Source organism: Callithrix jacchus, chromosome 1 (genome assembly GCF_049354715.1).
Source record: "Callithrix jacchus isolate 240 chromosome 1, calJac240_pri, whole genome shotgun sequence".
NCBI classification, from domain to species: domain Eukaryota; kingdom Metazoa; phylum Chordata; class Mammalia; order Primates; family Cebidae; genus Callithrix; species Callithrix jacchus.
The window spans coordinates 199,366,445-199,390,639 of NC_133502.1; the positions used below are offsets into that span (position 1 = coordinate 199,366,445).

The window sequence follows — 24,195 nt, forward strand, 5'->3', positions numbered from 1 at the left end:
TTGGTCTGTGGTTTTGGAGTTTTTGTTTTTCTTGGTTTTGTGTTAGGTTTGCCTGCTTCTTGTTTTATGGTTTACTGGAATTAACCAGCAGAAGAAGATAAACAACAAATATCAAATCCCTACAACTAGCAAGGCATCGTTCTAAGTATATACCTACATCCTCTTTTATTTAACATTTCTTTGGAATGGATATTACTGTCCAATTATACATATGAGAACCATGGATGCATAAGATCTGTTGGCTGGGCACAGTGGCTCATGCCTGTAATCCCAGCACTTTGGGAGGCAGAGGCAGGTAGATCACTTGAGGTCAGGAATTTGAAACCAGCCTGGCCAACATGGTAAAATACTATCTCTACTAAAAATATAAAATTAGCCAGGTTTAGTGGTACATGCTTGTGATCCCAGCTACTTGGGAGAGTGAGGCAGAAGGATCGCTTGATCCCAGGAGGCAGAGGCAAAACACAGACATGTGAACCTAGATCTGCATCGAAGTCTATACTTATTCTTTGAAAGACCATTCCTCCTCATTAATTTTGGGGGTAAGATTTAAAACACAATTGAAATAGACAAACACTCAATGACAAAGTTAAAATACACATCAAAAAATCACTTGTATTTATAGCAATGAATAGGAAATTAAATTTTAAAAATAGTCCTATGTAAATAGTATTTAATAGAAAAAATACTTAGAAAACAAATGTTAGAAGAACTGCAAGACTTGTACACTGAAAACTACAAAACATCACTGAAAGAATAGATAAGGCAGGGCACAGTAGCTCTTGCCTATAATCCCAACACTTTGGTACGCCAAGGCAGGTGGATCACATGAGACCAGGAGTTCAAGACCAGCCTGGCCAACATGGTGAAATACAAAAATTAGCCGGGCCTGGTGGTACATATCTGTAATCCCAACTACTCCGGAGGCTGAGGTACGAAAATCACTTGAACCAGGGAAGCAGAGGTTGCAGTGAGCCAAAATTGTGCCACTGCATTCCAGCCTGGGTGAAGGAGCATGACTCTGTCTCAAAAAAAAAAAAAAAAAATGAAGAATAGATAAAACATGCCATTTGGAAATATAAGGGACCCAGAATAGCCAGTCTTGAAAAGAACAAAGTTAAGGGACTTACACTTAATTTCAAAGCCTATTACCAAGCTACAGTAATGAAACAGTGTAGAATTGGCATAAAGACAGAAAGAAATACAGATCAACAGAACAGAACTGAAAGTCCAGAAATAAAACCTTATATATGTTCAACTGATTCTCAAAAAAGATGTGAAGACCATCAATAAGGGAAAGGACAGTCTTTTCAATATATAGTGCTGGGAGAACTTTTTGTATCCATAAAAAAAAGAATGAATTTGGACCAGTACCTCACACTATACATAAAAATTAAATCAAAATGGATCAACAACCTAAATATAAGGGCTAAAAGCATACAACTCTTAGAAGAAAACATAGGGGTAAATCTCCATTACCTTAGATTTGGCAATGGCTTCTTAGACATGAAACCAAAATCATGAGCAACAAAAGAAAAAAACAGATAAGCTAGACTTCCTAAAAATTAAAAACTTTTGGCATCGGCTGGGCGCGGTGGCTCACGCCTGTAATCGCAGCACTTTGGGAGGCCGAGGGGGGTGGATACGAGGTCAAGAGATCAAGACCATCCTGGTCAACATGGTGAAACTCTGTCTCTACTAAAGATACAAAAAATTAGCTGGGCATGGTGGCACGTGCCTGTAAGCCCAGCTACTCAGGAGGCTGAGGCAGGAGAATTGCCTGAACCCAGGGGGCGGAGGTTGCGGTGAGCCGAGATCATGCCATTGCAGTCCAGCCTAGGTAACAAGAGCGAAACTCCGTCTCAAAAAAAAAAAAACAAAAAACTTTTGACATCAAAGAACATTATCAAAAGAGTACACCAGGTGTGGTGGCTCACACCTATAATCCTAGCACTTTGGGAGGCTGAAGCTGGTGGATTACTTGGGCCTAGGAGTTCCAGACCAGCCTGGGCAACATGAGGAAACCCCTTATCTACAAAAAATACAAAAATTAGCTGTGCCTGTAGTCCTACCTGCTCAGGAGGCTGAGGTGGGAGGATCAACTGAGCCCAGAGAGGTCCAGGCTGCAGTAAGCTGTGATCCCATCACTGCACTCCAGCCTGGGTGACAGAGTGAAACCCTGTCTCAAGGAAAAAAAAAAAAAGGTAAAAAGAGGCTCACACCTCTTTTATAGGTGCAGTGGCTCACATCTATAACCCAACATTTCTGGGTGGCTGAGGTGAGAGGATCTCTTGAGACCAGGCATTCAAGACCAGCCTGGGCAACACAGCAAGACCCCGTATCTACAAAAAATTTTTAAATATTAGCCAGGTGTGGTGGTATGTACCTGTAGTCTTTTTTTTTTTTTTTTTTTTTGAGACAGAGTTTCGCTCTTGTTACCCAGGCTGGAGTACGATCTCGGCTCACCGCAACCTCCGCCTCCTGGGTTCAGGCAATTCTCCTGCCTCAGCCTCCTGAGTAGCTGGGATTACAGGCACGCGCCACCATGCCCAGCTAATTTTTTGTATCTTTAGTAGAGACAGGGTTTCACCATGTTGACCAGGATGGTCTCGATATCTTGACCTCATGATCCACCCACCTCGGCCTCCCAAAGTGGTACCTGTAGTCTTAAACAATTATTGTATGACCCAGACAGTCTGTTCTTTAGGGATATAACCAAGGGAAATGAAAACATACATCCACACTAAAATTTGTACACAAATGTTCATAGCAGCATTATTCATAATAGCCAAAAATTGGGAAAAACTCTGCCAATCAACAGAGAAACTGATAAACAAAATATAGTATATCCATTCAAAAAAATTACTCAGCATTAAAAAAGAATGAAGTGCTGATCTATGCTACAGCATGGATAAACCAGGAAAACACTGTGCCAAGTGAAATAAGTTAATCATAAAAGACCATATGTAGTTAAGATTTCACTCTGTGAAACCTCAAAAAGAGCTCCACACAGAGACAAAGTAGGCTAGTTATTGCCAGGGACTAGGGGAAAAGGGACTAAGGCATGACTGCTAATGGGTATGGGATTTCTTGTGGACTGATGAAAATGGCCTGAAAGCAGATACCTGCAATGTTTATGCGATTCTGTGAAAATATTATAAACCACAAAATTCTGCACTCAGAGGGTTGATTTCATGGTAGATGAATTTATCTCATTTATCTTTATCTCAATAAAGCTTTTTAAAGACACTTAAAAAGACATATCTGTATAACCTACAAAAATAATACTGAGAGACTAAACTGCCTAAGTTTTCCATTTTTCTTCTTCAGTGCAATCTCAAGTCCAAAAGTCTTGCCTTCCTATATATGCATATTTTGTCCAATGAAACAACGAAGTCTATTAATTTTTTTATTAGAAAAAAAATAATAAAAGTCAGGTGTGGTGGCTCACAGTTGTGCTTCCAGCTACTCAGAAGGCTGAGGCAGAAGGATCACTTGAGGCCAAGACTGGGAGTTCAAGACCAGCTGGGGCAACATAGCAAGATCCTGCCTTTAAAAATATTTTTGGTTAGGTGTGGTGGCTCCCAGCACTTTGGGAGGCCGAGGCGGGCAGATCATTTGAGGTCAGGAGTTCAAAATATGCCTGGCCAACATAGTGAAACCCCATCTCTACTAAAAATACAAAAGTTAGCCAGGCATGGTGATGGGGACTTGTAATCCCAGCTATTTCGGAGGCTGAGGCAGGAAAATTGCTTGAGGAGGCAGAGGTTGCAGTGAACCAAAACTGCACCATTGCACTCTGGCCTGGGTGACAGAGCAAGACTCAGTCTCAGAAAAAAAAAAAAAAAAAAAAAAAATATATATATATATATATATATATATATATATATATTTAAAATAGTTAAAACCTACTGAAATGAAACCAACAAAATAAAATTCAATTTAATGTAAAAAACAGCCCCTGAAATATTAATTTCAAACAATTCTATTTTAGCATTGACTCTAAACAAAATATAAACCTCAATTTCCAAATATCACAAAGATTGGCTAGACACAGTAGCTCACACCTCTAATTCCAGCACTTTGGGAAGAAGAGGCATGTGGATCACTTGAGGCCAGGAGTTCCAGACCAGCCTGGCCAACACAGGGAAAATACTTAAAAAATTTAAAAAAGTAGCTGGGTGTAGTAGTAGTGCATGCTTGTAATCCCAGCTACTCAGGAGGCTGAGGCCTGAGAATCACTGGAACCTGGGAAGTGGAGGTTGCAGTGAGCCAAGATGACGCCACTGCACTCCAACCTGGGCAACAGAGTGAGACTCTATCTCAAACAAATTAAAAAAAAAATAAAGCTGGGTACAGTGATGCACACCTGTAATCCCAGCACTTTGGGAGGCCAAGGTGGGCAGATCATTTGAGGTCAAAGAGTTTGGGACCAGCCTCGGCAACATAGCAAAAGCTCTTCTCTACTAAAAATACATGAATCAGCTGGGTATGGTGGCACACACTTGTAATGCCAGCTACACTGAAGTCTGAGGCAGGAGAATCTCTTGAATTCAGGAGGTGGAGGTTGCAGTGAGCCAAGACTGTGCTACGTGCACTCCAGCCTGGACAACAGAGTCCGTCTCAAAAAAAATTAAAATTAAAAATCAAAAACAAAATATCACAAAGCCTACAAATACTCAGGTTTAAGCAAATTGTCAAGTTTCTTGAATAAACAGTAATTTATATTTGCTTTGTCAAATATGTAGATATTTACCTGGCCCAACAGAATGAAATCCTAAAAGCCTAGGGTTACCAAATGATGAAGAGAAAGAAACATGCATATTTTAATTCAGAATTTTGTTTCAGAATTAATTTTAACCTAGAGGGAGTATACACAGCTATTTATTTAAGAGACTGGTTCTCCTTCTGTTGTCCAGGCTGGAATGCAGTGGCACAACCTTGGCTCATTGCAACCTGGACTTCAAGCGATCCTCCCATCTCAGCCTCCAGAGTAGCTAGGACTGCAAGTGCACACTACCACACCCAGCTAATTTTTGTATTTTATGTGGGGACGTGTCTCTCTACGTTTCCCACACTGGTCTCTAACTCCTTGGCTCACTATGGCCTCAAGCCCATGGGCTCAAGCAATCCGCTTTCCAAAGTGCTGGAATTACAGGAGTGAGCCACCGCACCCAGCCTAGTGGATAGTGTATATAAGCAACATATACCCTGCTTTTGCTTAGAACATACTGAAAACATGGCATTAAAAACAGTCACAAAAGTTAACTTAGGAGCTGAGAAAAACCATATACTGTAACATAAATCTGACAGAGATGTTAATCTCAGGAAGCTCCTGAAAATGTCTCAAGAACTCCTATTTTGCATTCTCCCTAGTAATTTATTCTACAGATACTTTCTGATCATCTACCGTGTGCCAGGCACCATGCCGGGTACCAGAATGCCACGGTGAGGTATACACAGAACCGGCTCCTGCTCACAGGAAGCCTACTCTCTAAAACAGTGCTTGCCAAACTCGCCTGATCACAACGTCGGAGCTTAAGTTCAAAATCTGCTTCCACGCTTCGGTGAGCCACATTCCGTGGGCCTGGCGTTCGGTGTGAAGCCTGCATTTTTATCAGGTGCTCCCAATGATTCCTACGCTCTAACAGGTTTGGGAGGCAGGGGTGAGGGGAAGCTCGAGAGCCTAGAGCCATCCAATTCCATCCAGCAGGACCCCCCACCTCTAGTCCTTGTCGCCCAGCATCCTTCCCCCTAACTGGTGGCCCAAACACCAAACACAGTGATGAGCCACGGACAGACTTGCTCGCCCCTGGGGACGGAGAGCTCACTCCTCACAAACCCCACGCGGGAAAGAGCCATCCGGGCTGCGCCGACACCTGTCTCCCCGCGGGTGCCGCCTACCGCTCTGGTCCCCAGGTTCCGCCCCAGGGGTTTGGGGTGAGGGGGAGGCGACGTACGCATTAGGCACCGACTGTATACCGCCCCCCCCACCCCCGGTGCGCGCAGGCCAACACCCTCATACACCTACACACACCCTCACACACCCCCGCGGAAACCGAAGCAGGCAGTCGCAGAGCCAGGTCCCGCCGCCAGACGGCTCGCGGCTGGGATCGAACCCGGACCGCGAGACGCCTTCCGCCTTGCAGGCGGTCCTAAGCCGCTGAGGCCCGGCCCGGCTCCCACCGCCGGAGTTTCACAAAGAAAGTCTCCCGGCCCGAGCCCCTCACGCACTCACCGGCGCCGACGCCGGCGGCGACTCCGGCTCCCGCCTCCTTCGGCTGCTTGCGGGGGTCGGCCCTGGGGTCGACTCGGGCGCCGGCGGCGGCGACTGCTCCATCCCCACGGGGACCGGGCCGCGTCCGCCTCGAGCTAACGGTCCCGCCAGCTAGGCGCGCGCGCCGGTTCCGCGCGCCATGTTCCCGCCGTGCTGCGCGCCGCCGCGGCGACCTCATTGGCCCCCCCACCCACCCCCACCTCGCGTGCACCCCCGCGGGCCCACACACGCACCGCGCACGCGCGCATTCGCCGCGCCCCCTCCCCGCGCGCCCTTTGGAGCGGGCCGCTCTTCCCACTGTCGCGCCCACCCCCGCCGGGCCCGTCCTACTCGGCGGGTGAGCGTGCAGTTCCCAGTTGAGCGCCGCCGCCTGCCTCTCTGCAGACCACCCCAGCCCCCGCCCCTCCGCCCTTTCCCCATACTGCCCCTTTCGCTTCTCCCGCGACCCGGGGCCTGGGATGAGGGTCCAGGCCAGGAGGGACTTCCTCGCAAGAAGTGCAGAGCAAAGGACGCCACTGAGGGGGCGGGATCGCCGTCGTGGAGGTGTGCCCGGGCCCAGGAGACAGCCAGACTCGACCAAGAAGCTGATTTCAAGTCCCACGTCTCCACTAACCCTTGCGTGTTGGGATCAGGACTTTCGGACCTGTTTCTTGTAAATCTAAGGACTCAGTGTAGTAATGCAGAGAAAGCCTCAAGCACCGGGCCTAGCACTTAGTAGGCAGTGATCAAGAGGCAAGACGTCTTAAGTAGTTTTAATGCTTAAGGACCACAGTTCTCCAGAAAGGGAACTCTCAATTCAAGTCCCGCCTCCATCTCTTGAAAACAGAAACCTTGAACAAGTCACTCTGCGGAGCCAAAGATCCTTGATTTCTGCACGTGCAAAAGGAGGGTGTGGCAGTTAGCACTGCACAGGGTTGACTGAGCTTGCAGGAAGATGATGCCTGTACCATCATGCCTCCCTTAACCACGGCATGGTGCTGAGAAGTGTCTCTTTAGGTGATTGTCTCATTGTGCGAACAGCGAAGTGCGCTTACACAAACCTTGTATAGCCTACTACACACCTAGATTGTATGGTGTAGCCTATGGCTCCTAGGCTACACAGCCTGATACTTTACTGAATGCTATAGGCAGTTGTAACACAATGGTAAGTACTTGTGTACCTGAACATAGAGAAGGTATGGTAAGATTCGAGCATAAGAGAGTTTAAAATGCCCCTACTCCTGTATAGGGCACTTACCATGAAAGGAACTTGCGGCCGGGCGCGGTGGCTCAAACCTGTGATCCCAGCACTTTGGGAGGCCGAGGCGGGTGGATCACCACGAGGTCAAGATATCGAGACCATCCTGGTCAACATGGTGAAACCCCATCTCTACTAAAGATACAAAAAATTAGCTGGGCATGGTGGTGTGTGCCTGTAATCCCAGCTACTCAGGAGGCTGAGGCAGGAGAAGTGCCTGAACCCAAGAGGCGGAGGTTGCGGTGAGCCGAGATTGCGCCATTGCACTCCAGCCCGGGTAACAAGAGTGAAACTCCGTCTCAAAAAAAAAAAAGAAAGGACCTTGCAGAACTGGAAGATGCTGTGAATGAGTCAGTGAGTGTGAAGGCATATGACTTCACTGTACACTACTGTAGGCTTTATAAACACCATAAGCTTAAGCTACACCAAATTTTTTAAAGCTTTTCTTCAGTAATAAATTAACTTTAGCTTGCTGTAATTATTAAAAAATATTTTGCTGGGCGTCGTGGCTCACACCTGTAAGGGAGGCCGAGGTGGACAGATCACCTGAGGTCAGGAGTTCAAGACCAGCCTGGCCAACGTGGTGAAACCCTCCTCTACCAAAATACAAAAATTAACCAGGTGTGGTGGTTAATTGCACCTATAATCCCAGTTACTCAAGAGGCTGAGGCAGAATTGCTTGAACCCAGGAAGCTGACATTGCAATGAGCTAAGATTGTTCCCATTCTGTTGGTTGCCATTTCACTCTATTGATAGTTTATTTTGCTGTGCGGAAGCCCTTAAGTTTAATTAGGTCCCATTTGTCTATTTTGGCTTTTGTTGCCATTGCTTTTGGTGTTTTAGTCATGAAGTCCTTGTCCATGCCTATGTCCTGAATGGTATTACCTAGGCTTTCTTCTGGGGTTTTTATGGTTATTAGGCCTCGTGTTTAAATCTTTAATCCATCTAGAGATTATTTTTTATAAGGTGTAAGGAAGGGATCCAGTTTCAGCTTTCTGCACACAGCTACCCAGCTTTCCCAACACCATTTATTAAATAGGGAATCCTTTCTCCATTGCTTGTTTTTGTCAGTTTGTCAAAGATCAGATGGTTGTAGTTGTGTGGCATTGTATCTGAGGCCTCTGTTCTGTTCCATTGGCCTTTATCTCTGTTTTGGTACCAGCATCATACTGTTTTGATTACAGTAGCCTTGTAATATAGTATGAAGTCAGGTAGCGTGATGCCTCCAGCTTTGCTTTTTTTGCTTAGGATTGTCTTGGCTACGTCATTGGTAGCTTGATGGGGATAGCACTGAATCTATAAATTACTTTGAGCAGTATGGCCATTTTCATGATATTGATTCTTCCTAACCATGGGCATGGAATGTTTTTCCATCTATTTGTCTTCTCTTATTTCCTTGAGCAGTGGTTTGTAGTTCTCCTTGAAGACGTCCTTCATATCCCTTGTTAGTTGTATTCCTTGGCATTTTATTCTCTTTGTAGCAATTGTGAATGGGAGTTCACTCATGATTTGGCTTTCTGTTAGTCTGTTGTTGGTGTATAGGAATGCTTGTGAATTCTGCACATTGATTTTGTATCCTGAGACTTTGCTGAAGTTGCTTATCAGCTTAAGGAGATTTTGAGTTGAGACAATGGGATCTTCTAAATATACGATCATGTCATCTGCAAACAGGGATACTTTGACGTCCTCTCTTCCTATTCAAACACTTTATTTCTTTCTCTTGCCTGATAACTCTAGCCAGAACTTCCAATACTATGTTGAATAGGAGTGGTGAGAGAGGCCATCCTTGTCTCTGGCTCAAGAACTTTCTATGATTCCCTATGGCTACTTATGTGGTTCTCCCACCTTTAATAATAGAAGCCAACATTGATGAATCCCTTACCACATGCCAGGTACATTATGGACCTGCCTCCTCCAAACAGCATAGAAGAGGTTGGTACTCTTACTGCACCCATGTTATAAATATGGAAACAAACACTCAGCAATTTGAGGTAACTTACCTAGAGCCAAAATTAGGAAGTAGAGTTTAGATTAGCACATATTGCTCTCACCATTGCCATCCCAGCTCCATTTGTTCATGTTTGAAAGTTCTGTACCCACCTCCAGCTGGGTGGCCAGTGGGAATAGCTCCACAGCAGAAGCAGCCTCTAGGAATCCCTTCAGCTTCTGCAGTGTGGGGGAGGAGGTGCAAAAGATACTTAGCTTTACCATCCTCTCCCATAACTTTTTCTTTTTAGGCTGAGTCTTGATCTGTCACCTCAGCTGGAATGCAATGGCATGCTCTCAGCTCACTGCAGCCTCTGCCTCCTGGGTTCAAGTGATTCTCCTGCCTCAGCCTCCTGAGTAGCTGGGATTACAAGCACATGTCACCAAGCCCAGCTAATTTTTATATTTTTAGTAGAGACGGGGTTTCACCATGTTGGTGACGCTGGTCTCTAGCTCCTGACCTTGTGATCTGCCCTCCTTGGCCTCCCAGAGTGCTGGGATTACAAGCGAGAGCCACCGTGCCAGGGCTTTTTTTTTTTTTCTTTTTTTTGAGATGGAGTGTCACTCTGTCACCCAGGCTGGAGTGCAGTGGTGTGATCTCAGCTCACTGCAACCACTGACTCCTGGGTTCAAACAATTCTTGTGCTGCAGCCTCCGGAGTAGCTGGGATTACAGGTGCCCACCACCATGCCTGGCTAATTTTTGTATTTTAGTAGAGACAAGGTTTCACTATGTTTGTCAAGCTAGTCTCAAACTCCTGACTTTAAGTGATCTGTCCGCCTTAGCCTCCCAAAGTGCTGGGATTGCTGAGCCACCATGCCTGGCCCCATCTTCCATAACTTAATAGAAGAGGGAAAACAATTCTTCCAAGAGAAAATTAGAGTGGGGTTAGGAGAGGAAGTAGGTGCTAGGTAGCCTTGAATCAGCAGCTGATTTCTCCCATTGGTGACTCAATTATTTTTCTATGGCTGCTGTGACAAATTACCACAAACTGGCTTACAACACTGCAAACTTAATCTCATATGGTTCTATAGGTCACAAGCCTCAAATCAGTTTTATTTGGCTGGAGTCAAGATGTTAAGAACTGATTCCTTCAGGAGGTTCTAAATGGAAAATCTATTTTCTTGCCTTTTTCTGCTTTTAGTGCTTACCTATATTCCTTGGATTGTGGCCCCTTCCTCCATTTTTAAAGCACACCACTCCAATCTCTGCACAGTGCTATAGTCTGAATGTGTCCCCCAAAGTTCATGTGTTGGAAATTTAATCTCCAGTGCAACAGTGTTGAGAGGTGGGACCTTTAAGAGATGATTAGGTCACAAAGGATCTGCCCTCATTAAGAGTAAGGGTGTTATCTCAGCAGAGGGTTAATTGTCATGGGGGTAGATTCCTAATAAAAGGATGAGTTCAGCCCCCTTTCTCTCTTGATGTGATGCCTTCTACCATGGGATGACACAGCAAGAAGACCCTCACCAGAAGAGGGCCCCTCAACCTTCCCAACCTCCAAAACTGTGAGAAATAAATCTGTTCTTTATATATTACCCAGTATCAGATTTTGCATAGCAATATAAAAAAAGACTAAGACACTCAGTCATCATTATATTGCCATCTCCCCTGACTGCTAAGTCCCTCTTAAAAGAGCGCTGTGGTGGGACACTGGGCCCACGGGTAACATGGGATAAGCTCCCATCTCAAGATGCTTAATCACATCTGCAGAGTCCCTTTTGTCATGGAAAGAAACATATTCACAGATTCTGGCTATTAAGAGTAGGACACTCTTCTTCTCCAATAAAACACCAAATGGCGGATGACGCCGGTGCAGCGTGGGGGCCTGGAGGCCCCGGGATGGGGAACCGCGGTGGCTTCCGCGGAGGTTTCAGCAGTGGCATCCGGGGCCCGGGCCGAGGCCGCGGAGCTCGCGGAGGCAAAGCCGAGGATAAGGAATGGATGCCTGTCACCAAGTTGGGCCGCCTGGTCAAAGACATGAAGATTAAATCTCTGGAGGAGATCTATCTTTTCTCTCTGCCCATCAAGGAATCTGAAATCATTGACTTTTTCCTGGGGGCCTCTCTCAAGGATGAGGTTTTGAAGATTATGCCGGTGCAGAAGCAGACCCGTGCTGGCCAGCGCACCAGGTTTAAGGCGTTTGTTGCTATTGGGGACTACAATGGTCACGTCGGTCTGGGTGTTAAGTGTTCCAAGGAGGTGGCCACTGCCATCCGTGGGGCCATCATCCTGGCCAAGCTCTCCATTGTCCCCGTGCGCAGAGGCTACTGGGGGAACAAGATCGGCAAGCCCCACACCATCCCTTGCAAGGTGACAGGCCGCTGTGGTTCTGTGCTGGTGCGTCTCATCCCCGCGCCCAGGGGTACTGGCATCGTCTCAGCACCTGTGCCCAAGAAGCTGCTTATGATGGCTGGTATCGATGACTGCTACACCTCAGCTAGGGGCTGCACTGCCACCTTGGGCAACTTTGCCAAGGCCACCTTTGATGCCATCTCTAAGACTTACAGCTACCTGACCCCCGATCTCTGGAAGGAGACAGTGTTCACCAAGTCTCCCTATCAGGAATTCACTGACCACCTTGTCAAGACCCACACCAGAGTCTCTGTGCAGAAGACCCAAGCTCCAGCTGTGGCTACAACATAGGGTTTTTATACAAGAAAAATAAAGTGAATTAACATTGTAAAAAAAAAAAAAAAAAAGAGTAGGACACTTTGGAGGGGCCATTATTCAGCCTACCATAGAAGGTATCATGAGAGGAGTTAATATAAAATGCTCTAGAAACAGAGAAGGGCCAGCTAACTCTGCACAAGTGGGAAAAATGTCCCAGGAAACCACAGCCTCCACATTAAATATTCAAATGAGCTAAAACCAATCTCAGCCTCATTCTTTAAACATGCAAAACACCTAAATTCCCATCAATCTCCCTACACCGGGCCAGCCAAGTCTCAGAATGCTTATACAACCTTCTAATGGAAATTGCCAATCACCACCCCCATTTCCTAAGGAAGCAGCTGTGTGCCCCTGACCCTGCCCTTACTGAATCACCAGTGGCATCTGAACCATGGCACTCAATTCATGGCATGGCCAGTGAGCTATGGAGTGCCCTAGCATCAACCAGGCAAAGTTATCAAAGCAGATTCAGTGGAACTTTAGTTTTAGAGTCAAAAAGACCTGAGTTGGGTCCCAGCTCTGCAGTTTTTCAGTTGTGCGACATCAGAAGTTACTTTCCTCCTCTAACTTTGGGTCCCTTACCTGTGACATGACAATGGCTGGAGGACCTCACTCACAGAATCACTGTGAGGGCAAGAGCAGCCAAGGGGGTAAGTCTTTGCACAGGGCCTCCCTGGTCATTATTGGGTGAACATGACATAACTGACCACACGCCTCATCTCCACTTCTAAAACCCAAACAGCTCTCAAAACCAAGTCATTGTAACTCATTTGGAAGAAAAGGCTGCTATGAACTAATATGCAACTACCTATAATCTTTCTCTATCCCTCTTACTGTGAATATTTGCTGTGGAAATATTAACGTTTGGTTATGGGACTCCACTGGGGTGCTACACATATACATCATAGATGTGCCTTATCATCTTCCTAAAATTGGATAATTAAGTTTCACAATTTATCTAGCCCAAAGGTTTCAGAGACTATAGACCTGTATCTTTATGAGGGCGAGGATGAGAATGTAAACTGGCCTGTTACTATGCACCAAGGTACCTGCTGTTCTCATTAAGATGTTGGTAGACAGCCAGCCAGTCTCTAAAAACTCCACCCCCAACCTCGCTATGCTCCTTTCCCTGGAACTTTCCACAGGGCCCTTAAAATTTATATTCAGCCGGGCACGGTGGCTCAAGCCTGTGATCCCAGCACTTTGGGAGGCCGAGGTGGGCGGATCACAAGGTCAGGAGTTTGAGATCAGCCTGGCCAACATGGTGAAACCCGTCTCTACTAAAAATACAAAAAATTAGCCAAGCGTAGTGGCAGTCACCTGTAATCCCAGCTACTCAGGAGGCTGAGGCAGAATAGCTTGAACCTGGGAGTCAACAGTTGCAGTAAGCCAAGATTGCGCCATTGCACTCCAGCCTGAGCAAGAGAGTGAGACTCCATCTCAAAAAAAAAAAAAGCCATTCAGGCCAGGCTCACACCTGTAATCCCAGCACTTTGGGAGGCTGAGGCAGGTGGATCACCTAAGGTCAGGCGTTCAAGACCAGCCTGGCCAACATAGCAAAACCCTGTCTCTACTAAAAATAGAAAAATTAGCACTTTGGGAGGCCGAGGCGGGTGTATCACGAGCTCAGGAGATCGAGATTATCCTGGCCAACATGGTGAAAGGCGGTCTCTACTAAAAAATTTTTAAAAATTAGCTGGGCATGGTGATGCATACCTGTAGGTCCCAGCTACTTGGGAGGCTGAGGCAGAGGAAGTGCTTCAACCTAAGCGGTGGAGGTTGCAGTGAGCTGAGATCATGACACTGCACTCTAGCCAGGGTGAAAGAGTGAGACTCTGTCTCAAAAAAAAAAAAAACCCACAAAAACAAAAATTAGCCAGGCATGGTGGTGCATACCTGTAATCCCAGCTATTCAGAAGGCTGAGGCACAATAATCGCTTAAACCTGGAAGGCAGAGGTTGCAGGGAGCCGAGTTTGTGCCACTGCACTTCAGGCTGGGTGACAGATTGAGACTGTCTCAAATAAATAAATAATAAAGCCATTCAACTAAAGAACTGATTATCAAGCAGAAGCACAAAGCTCAGATTCCATCAGGTTTTTAATTGTAAATCAGTGACAGCGAAAAAGCAATTGTCCCATAATTAAAATACAAACTATGAAAAACAGACTTGAAAAAATGACAGTGCCGGCCACCGTGGCTCAAGACTGTAATCCCAGCACTTTGGGAGGCCGAGGCGGGTGGTCACGAGGTCAAGAGATCAAGACCATCCTGGTCAACATGGTGAAACCCTGTCTCTACTAAAAATATAAAAAATTAGCTGGGCCTGTAATCCCAGCTACTCAGGAGGCTGAGGCAGGAGAATTGCCTGAACCCAGGAGGTGGAGGTTGCGGTAAGCCGAGATCGCACCATTGCATTCCAGCCTGGGTAACAAGAGTGAAACTCCGTCTCAAAAAAAAAAAAAGAAAAGAAAGATGACAGTGAAAGAAGGTCCATGGGGTTCACAACGCAGCAGTGGTTCACAACGCAGCAGCACACACAGCCGGGCGCTTTGTGGTCTCAGCACCCTCAGCTTCCCCTTCATGGGGCCGCTTTCGACTAGTAGAAGGCTGAAAATAAAGGAGAATGGAGAAATGTTCAATAGAAAATCACTGGCTTCTTTAAGATTATCTAAGTTCCCCAATATGCTTCTAATAAAGTGGGGGCATTTGATGTGAAACTCTAGTACCAAAATAAACAAATAAATAATTTGTCATCATTGACAACTGAGTCCCCACCACAGCCCCCAACTCAGACATGCTTATCTAACAGGTATTTCTCTCCCTCATGGCTTCTGACTTCTTAATGATGTATACTGAAAGCAAGCAGCATAACCAACTTCCTCTCAATCATCTTCTTCTAAATATCAAGTTTAAAATGTATATAATACTTCTCAGTTGAAGCCCCAAGTCTTGCTCTTTTGCGGAAAGACAATCTTTGTGCCTTAGTTGTTTTCCCATACATAAAATTGGGATGAAGGCTGGGTGCAGTGGCTCAAACTTGTAATCCCAGCACTTTGGGAGGCCAAAGTGGGCAGATCACTCAAGGTCAAAAGTTCAAAACCAGCCTGACCAACATGGCAGAACCCCATCTCACCTAAAAATACAAAAATTAGCTGGGCATGGTGGCGGGCACCTGTAGTCCCAGCAACTCGGGAAACTGAGGCAGGAGAATTGCTTTAACCCAGGAGGCAGAGGTTGCAGTGAACTGAGACTGAGCCATTGCACCCTGGTCTAGGTGACACAGCAAGACTCTCTCAAAAAAAAAAAAACAAACAAAAAAACAAAAGGAGGGAAGGAAACAGTGGGAAAAAGGAGAGCTACCATACACACACACACACACACACAAAACACCAGGACTGGAATTAACTTATGCTTACAAAGAACATTAAAGAATAAAATTACAGGCCAGGCGCAGTGGCTCAAGCCTGTAATCCCAGCACTTTGGGAGGCCGAGGCAGGTGGATCACGAGGTCAAGATATAGAGACCATCCTGGTCAACATGGTGAAACCCCGTCTCTACTAAAAGAGCTGGGCATGGTGGCACGTGCCTGTAATCCCAGCTACTCAGGAGGCTGAGGCAGGAGAATTGCCTGAACCCAGGAGGCAGAGGTTGCGGCGAGCCGAGATTGCGCCATTGCACTCCAGCCTGGGTAACAAGAGCGAAACTCCATCTCAAAAAAAAAACAAAAGTAAAATAATAATCAAGGAATCAACCACTGACCCAACAAATATAAATTTGTTGAAAAAAATTTTTTTCAACAAATTTATATTTGAGCCTCTAAATAGAGTCTTTCGAAATTGGCTTGCAGGTGACCTGTTGGATGACAATCCATAGCTGTGATTATCTGTCTATTATGTGTTAGATATTAAACATATCCTGCATTTTAAAATCTGAGGGTGCTGGAGTGGATCCAGTTAAAACAGTATCTACTACATTATAACTAAATGTTAAGCAATTGCTACTCAGGAAAATCTTCAAACTCATCATCTTTGCTTATCAGCTGTTTAAGCCCAGACTACATTTCGTGATCAAAAGGAATAAAAATACCTGGGCTAGAACCTGGGGTAGAGCTGCAGATTCATTTTCCTCAGACAGTAGATGTTGAAATTTTCTCTTCATGTCTTCATCCTGTGAGGGAATTAGAAACATTAAGTAGGGCCGGGCGCGGTGGCTCACGCCTGTAATCCCAGCACTTTGGGAGGCCGAGGCGGGAGGATCACGAGGTCAAGAGATCGAGACCATCCTGGTCAAGATGGTGAAACCCCGTCTCTACTAAAGATACAAAAAATTAGCTGGGCATGGTGGCGCATGCCTGTAATTCCAGCTACTCAGGAGGCTGAGGCAGGAGAATTGCCTGAACCCAGGAGGCGGAGGTTGTGGTAAGCCGAGATCGCGCCATTGCACTCCAGCCTGGGTAACAAGAGCGAAACTCTGTCTCAAAAAAAAAAGAAAGCTCCTAGAATGACAGGGCTAGCATGCCCCTGGGAAGAGGGAGGAAAAGATATCCACTCCGTCTAAGAATCATCCCCTTGATGAAGCTCCCACAGCGAAGGCTGTTGCCCCCCTCTACCTTCCCAGAGGAGTCTAATTAGCAGTCAATGCTCCATCCATCCTGGCTGACTCAAATCCACCTGCCTAAAAGTTCTCAGTGGGTCAGTCACAGCCTCCAGCAGTCAACGGTTTCTGAATCAGTATCCCAGATCCTGAGAAAGATGGCAATCAGTAGGCCAGAGACTGGGCCTGACTCCGTGCAGCTCCTCAAATCTTTCCGGGACCACTCTCCACCCCCTGCCCCTGCCATGAATGAGGCCAGTCACCCAGGCTGTCCTAACAACCAGCCCAGCACGCTAGGAAAATTCACCCAGCAGATGCCATACAAACTGTCAGAAATACTTCAAGCCCACAATATCCCAGAGCTCAGGTCTAGTAAGAAAGGGAGACAATAAATAGCACAAAGCATTACAGGTGTTTCAAGCTGCAGGAGGGGGAGATGAGGAGGGCACAGAGAGTGCATACATGAGTAGCTCCCACCTCTCTGGATGCTCACTTCTGCAGGTTTCAAGGATTTGCATTAGGAAACCCTGACTGGTGGCTTGGTGCAGTTCTCCCATCTTCAGCAAAGTGAAAGGAACATCTATAACTAGGAATGTAGGCTTTGAGTGCTGGCCAAAAGCCCAGCTCAGCCACTCACAGGTGGCATGTGCAGAATACAGACCCAGAGTTATCTGATTCCAATGCCTCATGTACCTTCCCACCCAACTCCAGCCCCTCCCACTGAGCCAAGCGTACCACAGTGAGCAATGGAGAGGAAACAGTAAAGTCCTCCACCATTTGACAATTTGATGGATACAGAAATTTTACAACACTAGGTTGGGCATGGTGGCTCAGGCCTATAATCCCAGAACTTTGGGAAGCCATGGTGGGAGAATTGCTTGAAGCCAATAGTTTGAGACCAGCCTGGGCAACAGAGTGGGACTTTGTCACTACAAAGAATTTAAAAATAAGGCCGGGTGTGGTGGCTCACACCTCAGGTGGATCACCTCAGGTCAGGAGTTCGAGACCAGCCTGAACAACATGGCGAAATCCCATCTCTACTAAAATACAAAATTAGCTGGGCTGGTGGCATGTGCCTACAATCCCAGCTACTTGGGAGGCTGAGGCAGAAAAATCGCTTGAACCCGGGGGGTGAAGGTTACAGTGAGCGGAGATAGTGCCACTGCACTCCAGCCTGGAGACTCTGTCTCAGAAAAAAAAAAAAAAAATTTAGTCAGACATAGTGGCATGCACCTGTAGACTCAGCTACTTGGGAGGCTAAGGCAGGATAGCTTGAGCCTGACAGTCATGGTGGAGTGATCCTGCCACTGCGCTTCAGGTGAGAGAGCAAGACCCTGAGGAAGGAAGAAAAGAAAGAAGGAAGGAAAAGAGGGAGAGAGGGGAGGGAAGGGGAAGGGAGGGAGGGGAGGGGTAATTTACAAAGAAAAGGGGTTTAATTGACTCACAATTAAACTGAAGTGACTCACAATTAATTGAAGGGGAGGGAGAAGGAAAGGGGAGGGGGGTGTGAGGGGACAGGGATGGGGACGGGGAAGGAAGGAAGAAAGGAAGGACCAGGCATAGTGGCTCACACCTGTAATAACAGCATTTTGGGAGGCCCAGGCAGGGCAGATCACTTGAGGTTAAGCGTTGGAGACCAGCCTGGCCAACATGGTGAAACCCCATTTCTACTAAAAATACAAAAATTAGACAGGAGTGGTGGCATAGGCCTGTAATCCTAGCTACTTGGGAGGCTGAGGCAGGAGAATCGCTTGAACCCAGGAGGCAGAGGTTGCAGTGAGCTGAGATTGTGCCACTGTACCACTGCACTCCAGCCTGGGCAACAGAGTGAGACTGACTCAAAAAAAAAAAAAAAAAAAAAAAGAGGTAAGAAAGAGAAACGGAAAAGAAAGGAGAGGAGAGGAGGAGAGGGGAGGAGAGAGTTTTACAGTACTAGAGGACTAATAACAGGTTTGACCATCCTCTATTTGGTAGTTAGAGTCACCACCTGCTTCTATCACTGTTTTGGTTTTCTCAGTGTAGCTCCCCATTGCCATTTGATAGCAGCAAGCTCATCTGGATTCCATGCTGTACCCTCTCACAGCCTTACTTAGGATCTCAATTATCTAGCAGTGTCACTCTCAAAAGTCCATCTCTTATTTTCCCCTATACCTGCTCGTGCCACAGCCTCAACCGGAAATGCCCGCCTTGTTTTCCTGCCATTCACCTGACCCACCTTCCTCATTCAGTGAACAAATATTTCGTAAGCACCCTTAGGTGCCAGGCAGGCACAGGGCCTCCATATCAGAGAGATTCAGGAAGTGTTTGAAAATGCTGACCTGCTTATCCCCCCTATTATTGCCAGGCCATTTAGCCCTAAGACACTCTTCACACTGTGTGAAGGTATGAGTACCCCAAGTCCTGTGGGCAGTGGCCCTGCCTCTTCTAACGTTTAAAAGCATACTCTGCATCTACCCCTATTACCTGTAATGACCATGGTCAGGCTGGCCCCAACCCAAACTTTTCAGCTCCAAGGCAAGGACATAGTTTGTTCCTTTTGTATGCACAGTGCCTAACAGTGCTTAACACACAAGTTCATTAACTGTGCTCTGAAGAAATGAATGAATGAACATACAAAGCCACAATGGAATGCCCTTCACCTGGCAGCCCTTCAGTGAGGCCAGAGTGGCCACAAGCCTAATCAAGCCTATATTTAAAACAAGTAATCAGGCCAGGTGCAGTGGCTCATGCCTGTAATCTCAGCACTTTAGGTGGCCAACGTAGGTGGACGACCTGAGGTCAGTCAGGAGTTTGAGACCAGTCTGGCCAACATGGTGAAATCCCATCTCTACTAAAAATACAAAAATTGGCTGGGCATGGTGGCAGGTGCCTGCAATCCCAGCCACTTGGGAGGCTGATGCAGGAGAATCACTTGAACCTGGAGGCAGAGGTTGCAGTGAGCCAAGATTTTGCCATTGCACTCCAGCCTGGGAGACAAAAGCGAGACTTCATCTCAAAAAAACAAAATAAATAAATAAAAACAAACAAACACTGATGTCCTTCATGATGTCTACAACTATTCCAAAATAGTCAATTAGCTAAACAGTGGCTCATGCCTATTATCCAAGCACTTTGTGAGGCTGAGGCAGGAGATCTCTTAAGGCCAAAAGGTCGAGGCTGCAGTGAGCTGTAATTGCATCACTGCACTCCAGTTTAGGCAACAGAAGAAGACCTTGTCACCAACAATAAATAAAATAAAAAGTCAAGTATAATATCCCTTGAAAGCAAACAGAAGAAATCCTCTATTTCAGGCAGTAAACATGAGGCAGACAGTAGATATAAAGGACGCTCCCAAAACTGGGCACTCTGATAATGACAAAACAGAGACCAGAATCCACATTTCCAATATTCTGTCCAGCACCAGACCCACAAAACCGTTTGGTTTCTTCAAAAACACTGAATTTTCCCAAAATAAAACCTCAACCATCACTAACAGATGTTTTAGATGGTCAGTCTTCATCCTTGTCTTCAATGTTCCTTCCTCCTTTTGCTACAAAAAAGGTGGAGAAAAGAGTATTCCAGGGATACCTTGCAACAGAGTTGAACTTCCCCTTCTCCTTGGTTGTTATTAAGTTTTCTTTGAGACAAAGAAGTACAACAAAAAAATAGGCTGTGCTTGTTCATAAATTTCAGGCAGATGCAAACCTTGTTCCCAGGCTCAACTGGTCAATTCTTTTTTTTTTTTTTTTTTCTTTCGTTAGAGACAAAAACAGCTCCTGTACTTCTACATTTATACCCAAGAGTTTCCCTATTAGGACACATGAAAAGAGCCAAAAGGCATGTTTCTCTTTTTCATCACAATTAAATCCCCACATGCAAAGGCACCCTTTGTTTCCAAACTCCTTTCCTCCAGGGTCCTGCTGTTTCAAATCTGTGTGGTCTATTAAGCGGTAAATCATCTGACAGATTTCTTCTGGGGAGACTGCAGTTTCCATGGTGACATCCAAAACACATATATCTGTCTTTTTTTTTTTTTTTTAAGGATTTGTTGTTCTCAACCTGAGAACTGTCAGGCCTGAGCAAAACTGTCAGGTATAGAGGATTGGAAGAGAATGGGGAATCTTCCCGGAGTCCCAGAAGTACAGGGCTGAGGCTGGATTGCCCAAGGAGTTCCTGAACCAGTAATCCCCAGAGAAACAGGATGTAGCTCAAGTAACAGCCTCTAGTTCACGCTACCTGGTTCAGTCCCCCAACTGCACAGAAAACAGACTGATATGGTTTGGCTTTGTGTCCCCACCCAAATCTCATCTCAAATTGTAATAATCCCCAGGTGTTGAGAGAGGGACCTGTTGGGAAGTGACTGGTTCATGGGGGTGGTTTCCCCCAGGCTGTTCTCATGATAGTGAGTTCTCAGGAGATCTGACTGTTTTATAAGAGGCTCTTTTTCCCCTTCGCTTCCTTCACATGTTCTCTCACCTGCTGCCATTAAGAAATGCCTTCTTCCCCTTCCACCATGATTGTAAGTTTCCTGAGCCCTCCCCTGCCATTGAAACTGTGAGTCAATCAAACTTTTCTTTAATAAATTACCCAGTCTCTGGCAGTTCTTTATAGCAGTGAGAGAACAGACCAATACACACACTAAAAGAAAATTAACAGAAAGAGGCATGGCTGTGTTGAACGGAACTGCTTATAACAGAAGACCAGACATCTATCAGAAAAACCTGCCCAATGCTGTAGCTAATTCCAAAACGAAAGATTAACCCAGCAAAGCAACAAAGTACTTCCAACTCTGGCAGCTCCAAATGAGGTCAGCATATAATAATGGCAGCCCCAACTCCTAGCAGGAACACAGCAGTAACACAGACAAAAGGTGCAAGTGACAGCCTTCACTAAGGGCATGTTTACTCACCTCGATGAACAAGCAGTGGGACCCTTTATATCCAGTCACTTGGGCTTGAGAAATAGCTGGATTCTCCCCAGGGAGGCTGCCCTCCACCTCCCCCATCCCCCAGCTTCCCTGATTTAAGGTTGAAGATGGCTGGAATGCATCCCACCTATGGGGAGTGGTTGACATGGCGGGTGGAGCCAGAACAAGCCCTCAAAGGAACAGAGGCCAAACTGGGAACTTGGGACAGCCAAGTGGAACCAGAACAGAACATAAAGTGAGCTGTACATCCAACAGCCATGAGTAACATCAAAAAGGTTGCAGCCTGGCCAACATGGCAAACCCTCACCTCTAAAAAAAATACAAAAATTAGGTGGATGTGGTGGCACACACCTGTAATCCCAAGTACTGGGGAGGCTAAGGCATGAGAATCGCTTGAACTGTGGAGGCGGAGGTTGCAGTGAGCTGAGATCACCCCACTGCATTCCAGCCTGAGTAACAAAACAAGACCCTGTCTCAAAAAAAAAAAAAAACAAAAACAGGTTGTAACCCATCATGTAAGATAACCCCCATACATCTAAAATAATTAAATTAAACAGGCCCAACAAAGCAAACATGTTTCTGTCCTCTGCCTCAGGTCTTTTAGGCAGCAGGGTTCCCATGTATTTTATGCCTGCAGGCACTGTCCCACACCCACCTGAAGCCACGGGTGTCTTAAGGCTTCTTCTGTTGTAAAACGTGCCTTTGGATCCACCACCAACAACTTCTTGACAAGGTCCAGAGCTAAAGCAACAATTGGGCAAATAAAAGCAAAAAGGATAAATATATTAAGTCAGCAATATCATAGTATGCCAAAATTAACAGGCAACCATCCAGAAAGAGCAGAGAGGGTCTGAGATCATCAGAGTCAGCAGACAGGGCCCCCTAACCTTCCTGACTCTATTCAGAGTACTGTGAGAAGACCAGGAATGATAATGACACTCCCCGTCTCCTGCTGCTGGGATGTCAGTGAGGAGCTCCTAGCTGCCTGAACCTCTTTTGCTGCTAAACTCAAGGTCAAACGAATTAAAGCTGAACTTCCACGCAATTCTAAGATACTTGGGATGCACAGCAAACTCTCCCTGACACTCACAGATTGATGGGTGAGAGTTACTCAGCCAGGGGGAGGTTCCTTGGAACTACAGACTTGTCAGAAATAAAACTTGACACTCCAGCAAGCAACAAATGCACGCTGGCTTGTATACTGCAACCCTATTGTTCCTTAAATATTCTGACATTTAACACAAACATCTATATTATTTGACATTTAATTTTCTACTTTCTCTTCAGGGAACTAAAGTTGCCAGGATAAATTATAAAATAGAAGGTAACTAATGATGTCTAGTTTTTATATGCTTCCTTACTCAAAGGAAACCTTGTAACTAAAAAGTTACAAGTGCACTTACTTTGTTCACTAAAACAGGTACCAGGCACTTGTGTACATTATAGTTAGCCCTCACGAAAACCTTTTAAGGTAGGGGTTTATTAAGGGTCCCTTTACACAGAAAGAAAATGGAGAGTGGAGTTAACTTGCCTAAGGCCACACGGCTAAGTAGTAGCAGACCCAGGACCTGAGCGCATGCTCTTAACAATTTCCAGTGCCTCTCAAATGGTGTGAAACTAACAATATAAAATAAGAACAGAATTGACAGGAAAAAACACCAAGGAATTTGGAAAGAAACTCCCACCACAGCACATACACATTTTAGCTTACCACAAATTCTTAACCATTTCGTATTCATACCCTCCTCTGAGACCTCTGTCCAGACTTCGGGAATGAAATTGTATTTTCCACTGGTGATTTGATCCTTCAGTGACACTTGAGTCCTATGCTCAGAGAAAGGTGGATACCCGCTAAGGCTTAATATTGGCAGAGAAAGAAAGGAAAGAAATCAAGTGGCATTCTCATATATAGGTTTCCTTTTCAGCATAATGAAAAGTCAGATTTTTCTTTAAATCAGTGATCAAAAAGTGAGCTAGGCTGGGCACAATGGCTCATGCTTATAATCCCAGCACTTTGGGAGGCTGAGGCAGGAGGATCAAGATCAGCCCAGGAGTTCAAGATCAGCCTGGGCAACATGGCGAAACCCCATCACTACAAAAAATAGAAAAATTAACCAGGCATGGTAGTGTGCACCTGTAGTCCCAGCTACTCGAGAGGCTGAGGTGGGAGGATCACTTGATCCAGGAGGTAGAGGCTACAGTTAGCCAAGATCAAGCCACTGCAAGCCAGCCTGGCCAATGGAGCAAGACACATTTGTGACTTCATCTAATCAACTCCTACCAGTCTGCGAAGCACTGAAAATGTTTCTTACCAGATAAAAAGAATAACTCCTAAACTCCAGCAGTCCACGGCACGGTTATACCCAGCAGTCCCGACAGAAACAAGAACTTCAGGAGCCAAGTACGTGGGGGTTCCACATAAAGTTCTCATGAGAGAGGTCTCCCCCAAAATCTTGGAGTGCCCAAAATCAGTAATCTAAAATTCAGTACAAAAGGGAATAATGTTGAACTATGTCATAAA

At 45.9% G+C, this 24,195-nt stretch overlaps 3 protein-coding genes across 15 annotated transcripts in view; 1 reads left to right on the top strand and 2 right to left on the bottom strand.

Moving 5' to 3' along the window:
* The window catches only part of TTC28 (tetratricopeptide repeat domain 28), a 708,603-nt gene extending 702,174 nt beyond the window's left edge, over nucleotides 1–6,429 (bottom strand). For all 3 annotated transcript variants that reach the window (XM_078337130.1, XM_035258707.3, XM_035258622.3), the window contains exon 1: nucleotides 6,239–6,429. In XM_078337130.1, coding sequence (XP_078193256.1) covers nucleotides 6,239–6,340 — 102 coding nt within the window. In that variant the 5' untranslated portion in view covers nucleotides 6,341–6,429. The remainder of the gene's footprint in view (nucleotides 1–6,238) is intronic.
* A 4,843-nt stretch (nucleotides 6,430–11,272) lies between these two features.
* On the top strand, nucleotides 11,273–12,161 carry LOC100385887 (small ribosomal subunit protein uS5). Its single transcript, XM_035259527.2, has one exon. The coding sequence runs from the start codon at nucleotides 11,298–11,300 to the stop codon at nucleotides 12,144–12,146; it is 849 nt and encodes a 282-aa protein (XP_035115418.1). The 5' UTR covers nucleotides 11,273–11,297; the 3' UTR covers nucleotides 12,147–12,161.
* Nucleotides 12,162–14,253: 2,092 nt separating this feature from the next.
* CHEK2 (checkpoint kinase 2) overlaps nucleotides 14,254–24,195 on the bottom strand; it is a 50,799-nt gene continuing 40,857 nt past the window's right edge. For 6 of the 11 annotated variants that reach the window (XM_017978771.4, XM_009008587.5, XM_054245674.2 and 3 more), the window contains 5 exons: nucleotides 23,987–24,150; nucleotides 23,386–23,531; nucleotides 22,330–22,415; nucleotides 16,262–16,342; nucleotides 14,254–14,781 (listed from right to left, as the gene is read on the bottom strand). In XM_017978771.4, the coding sequence (XP_017834260.1) occupies nucleotides 14,692–14,781; nucleotides 16,262–16,342; nucleotides 22,330–22,415; nucleotides 23,386–23,531; nucleotides 23,987–24,150 (567 nt within the window). In that variant the 3' untranslated portion in view covers nucleotides 14,254–14,691. The remainder of the gene's footprint in view (nucleotides 14,782–16,261; nucleotides 16,343–22,329; nucleotides 22,416–23,385; nucleotides 23,532–23,986; nucleotides 24,151–24,195) is intronic. The other 5 variants (XM_078337181.1, XM_035268251.3, XM_035268238.3 and 2 more) reach the window with 3 other exon arrangements.

Bases quoted from the DNA above. Each gene is read 5' to 3' on its own strand.
- LOC100385887 (XM_035259527.2), top strand. From the start codon at position 11,298: ATGGCGGATGACGCCGGTGCAGCGTGGGGGCCTGGAGGCCCCGGGATG.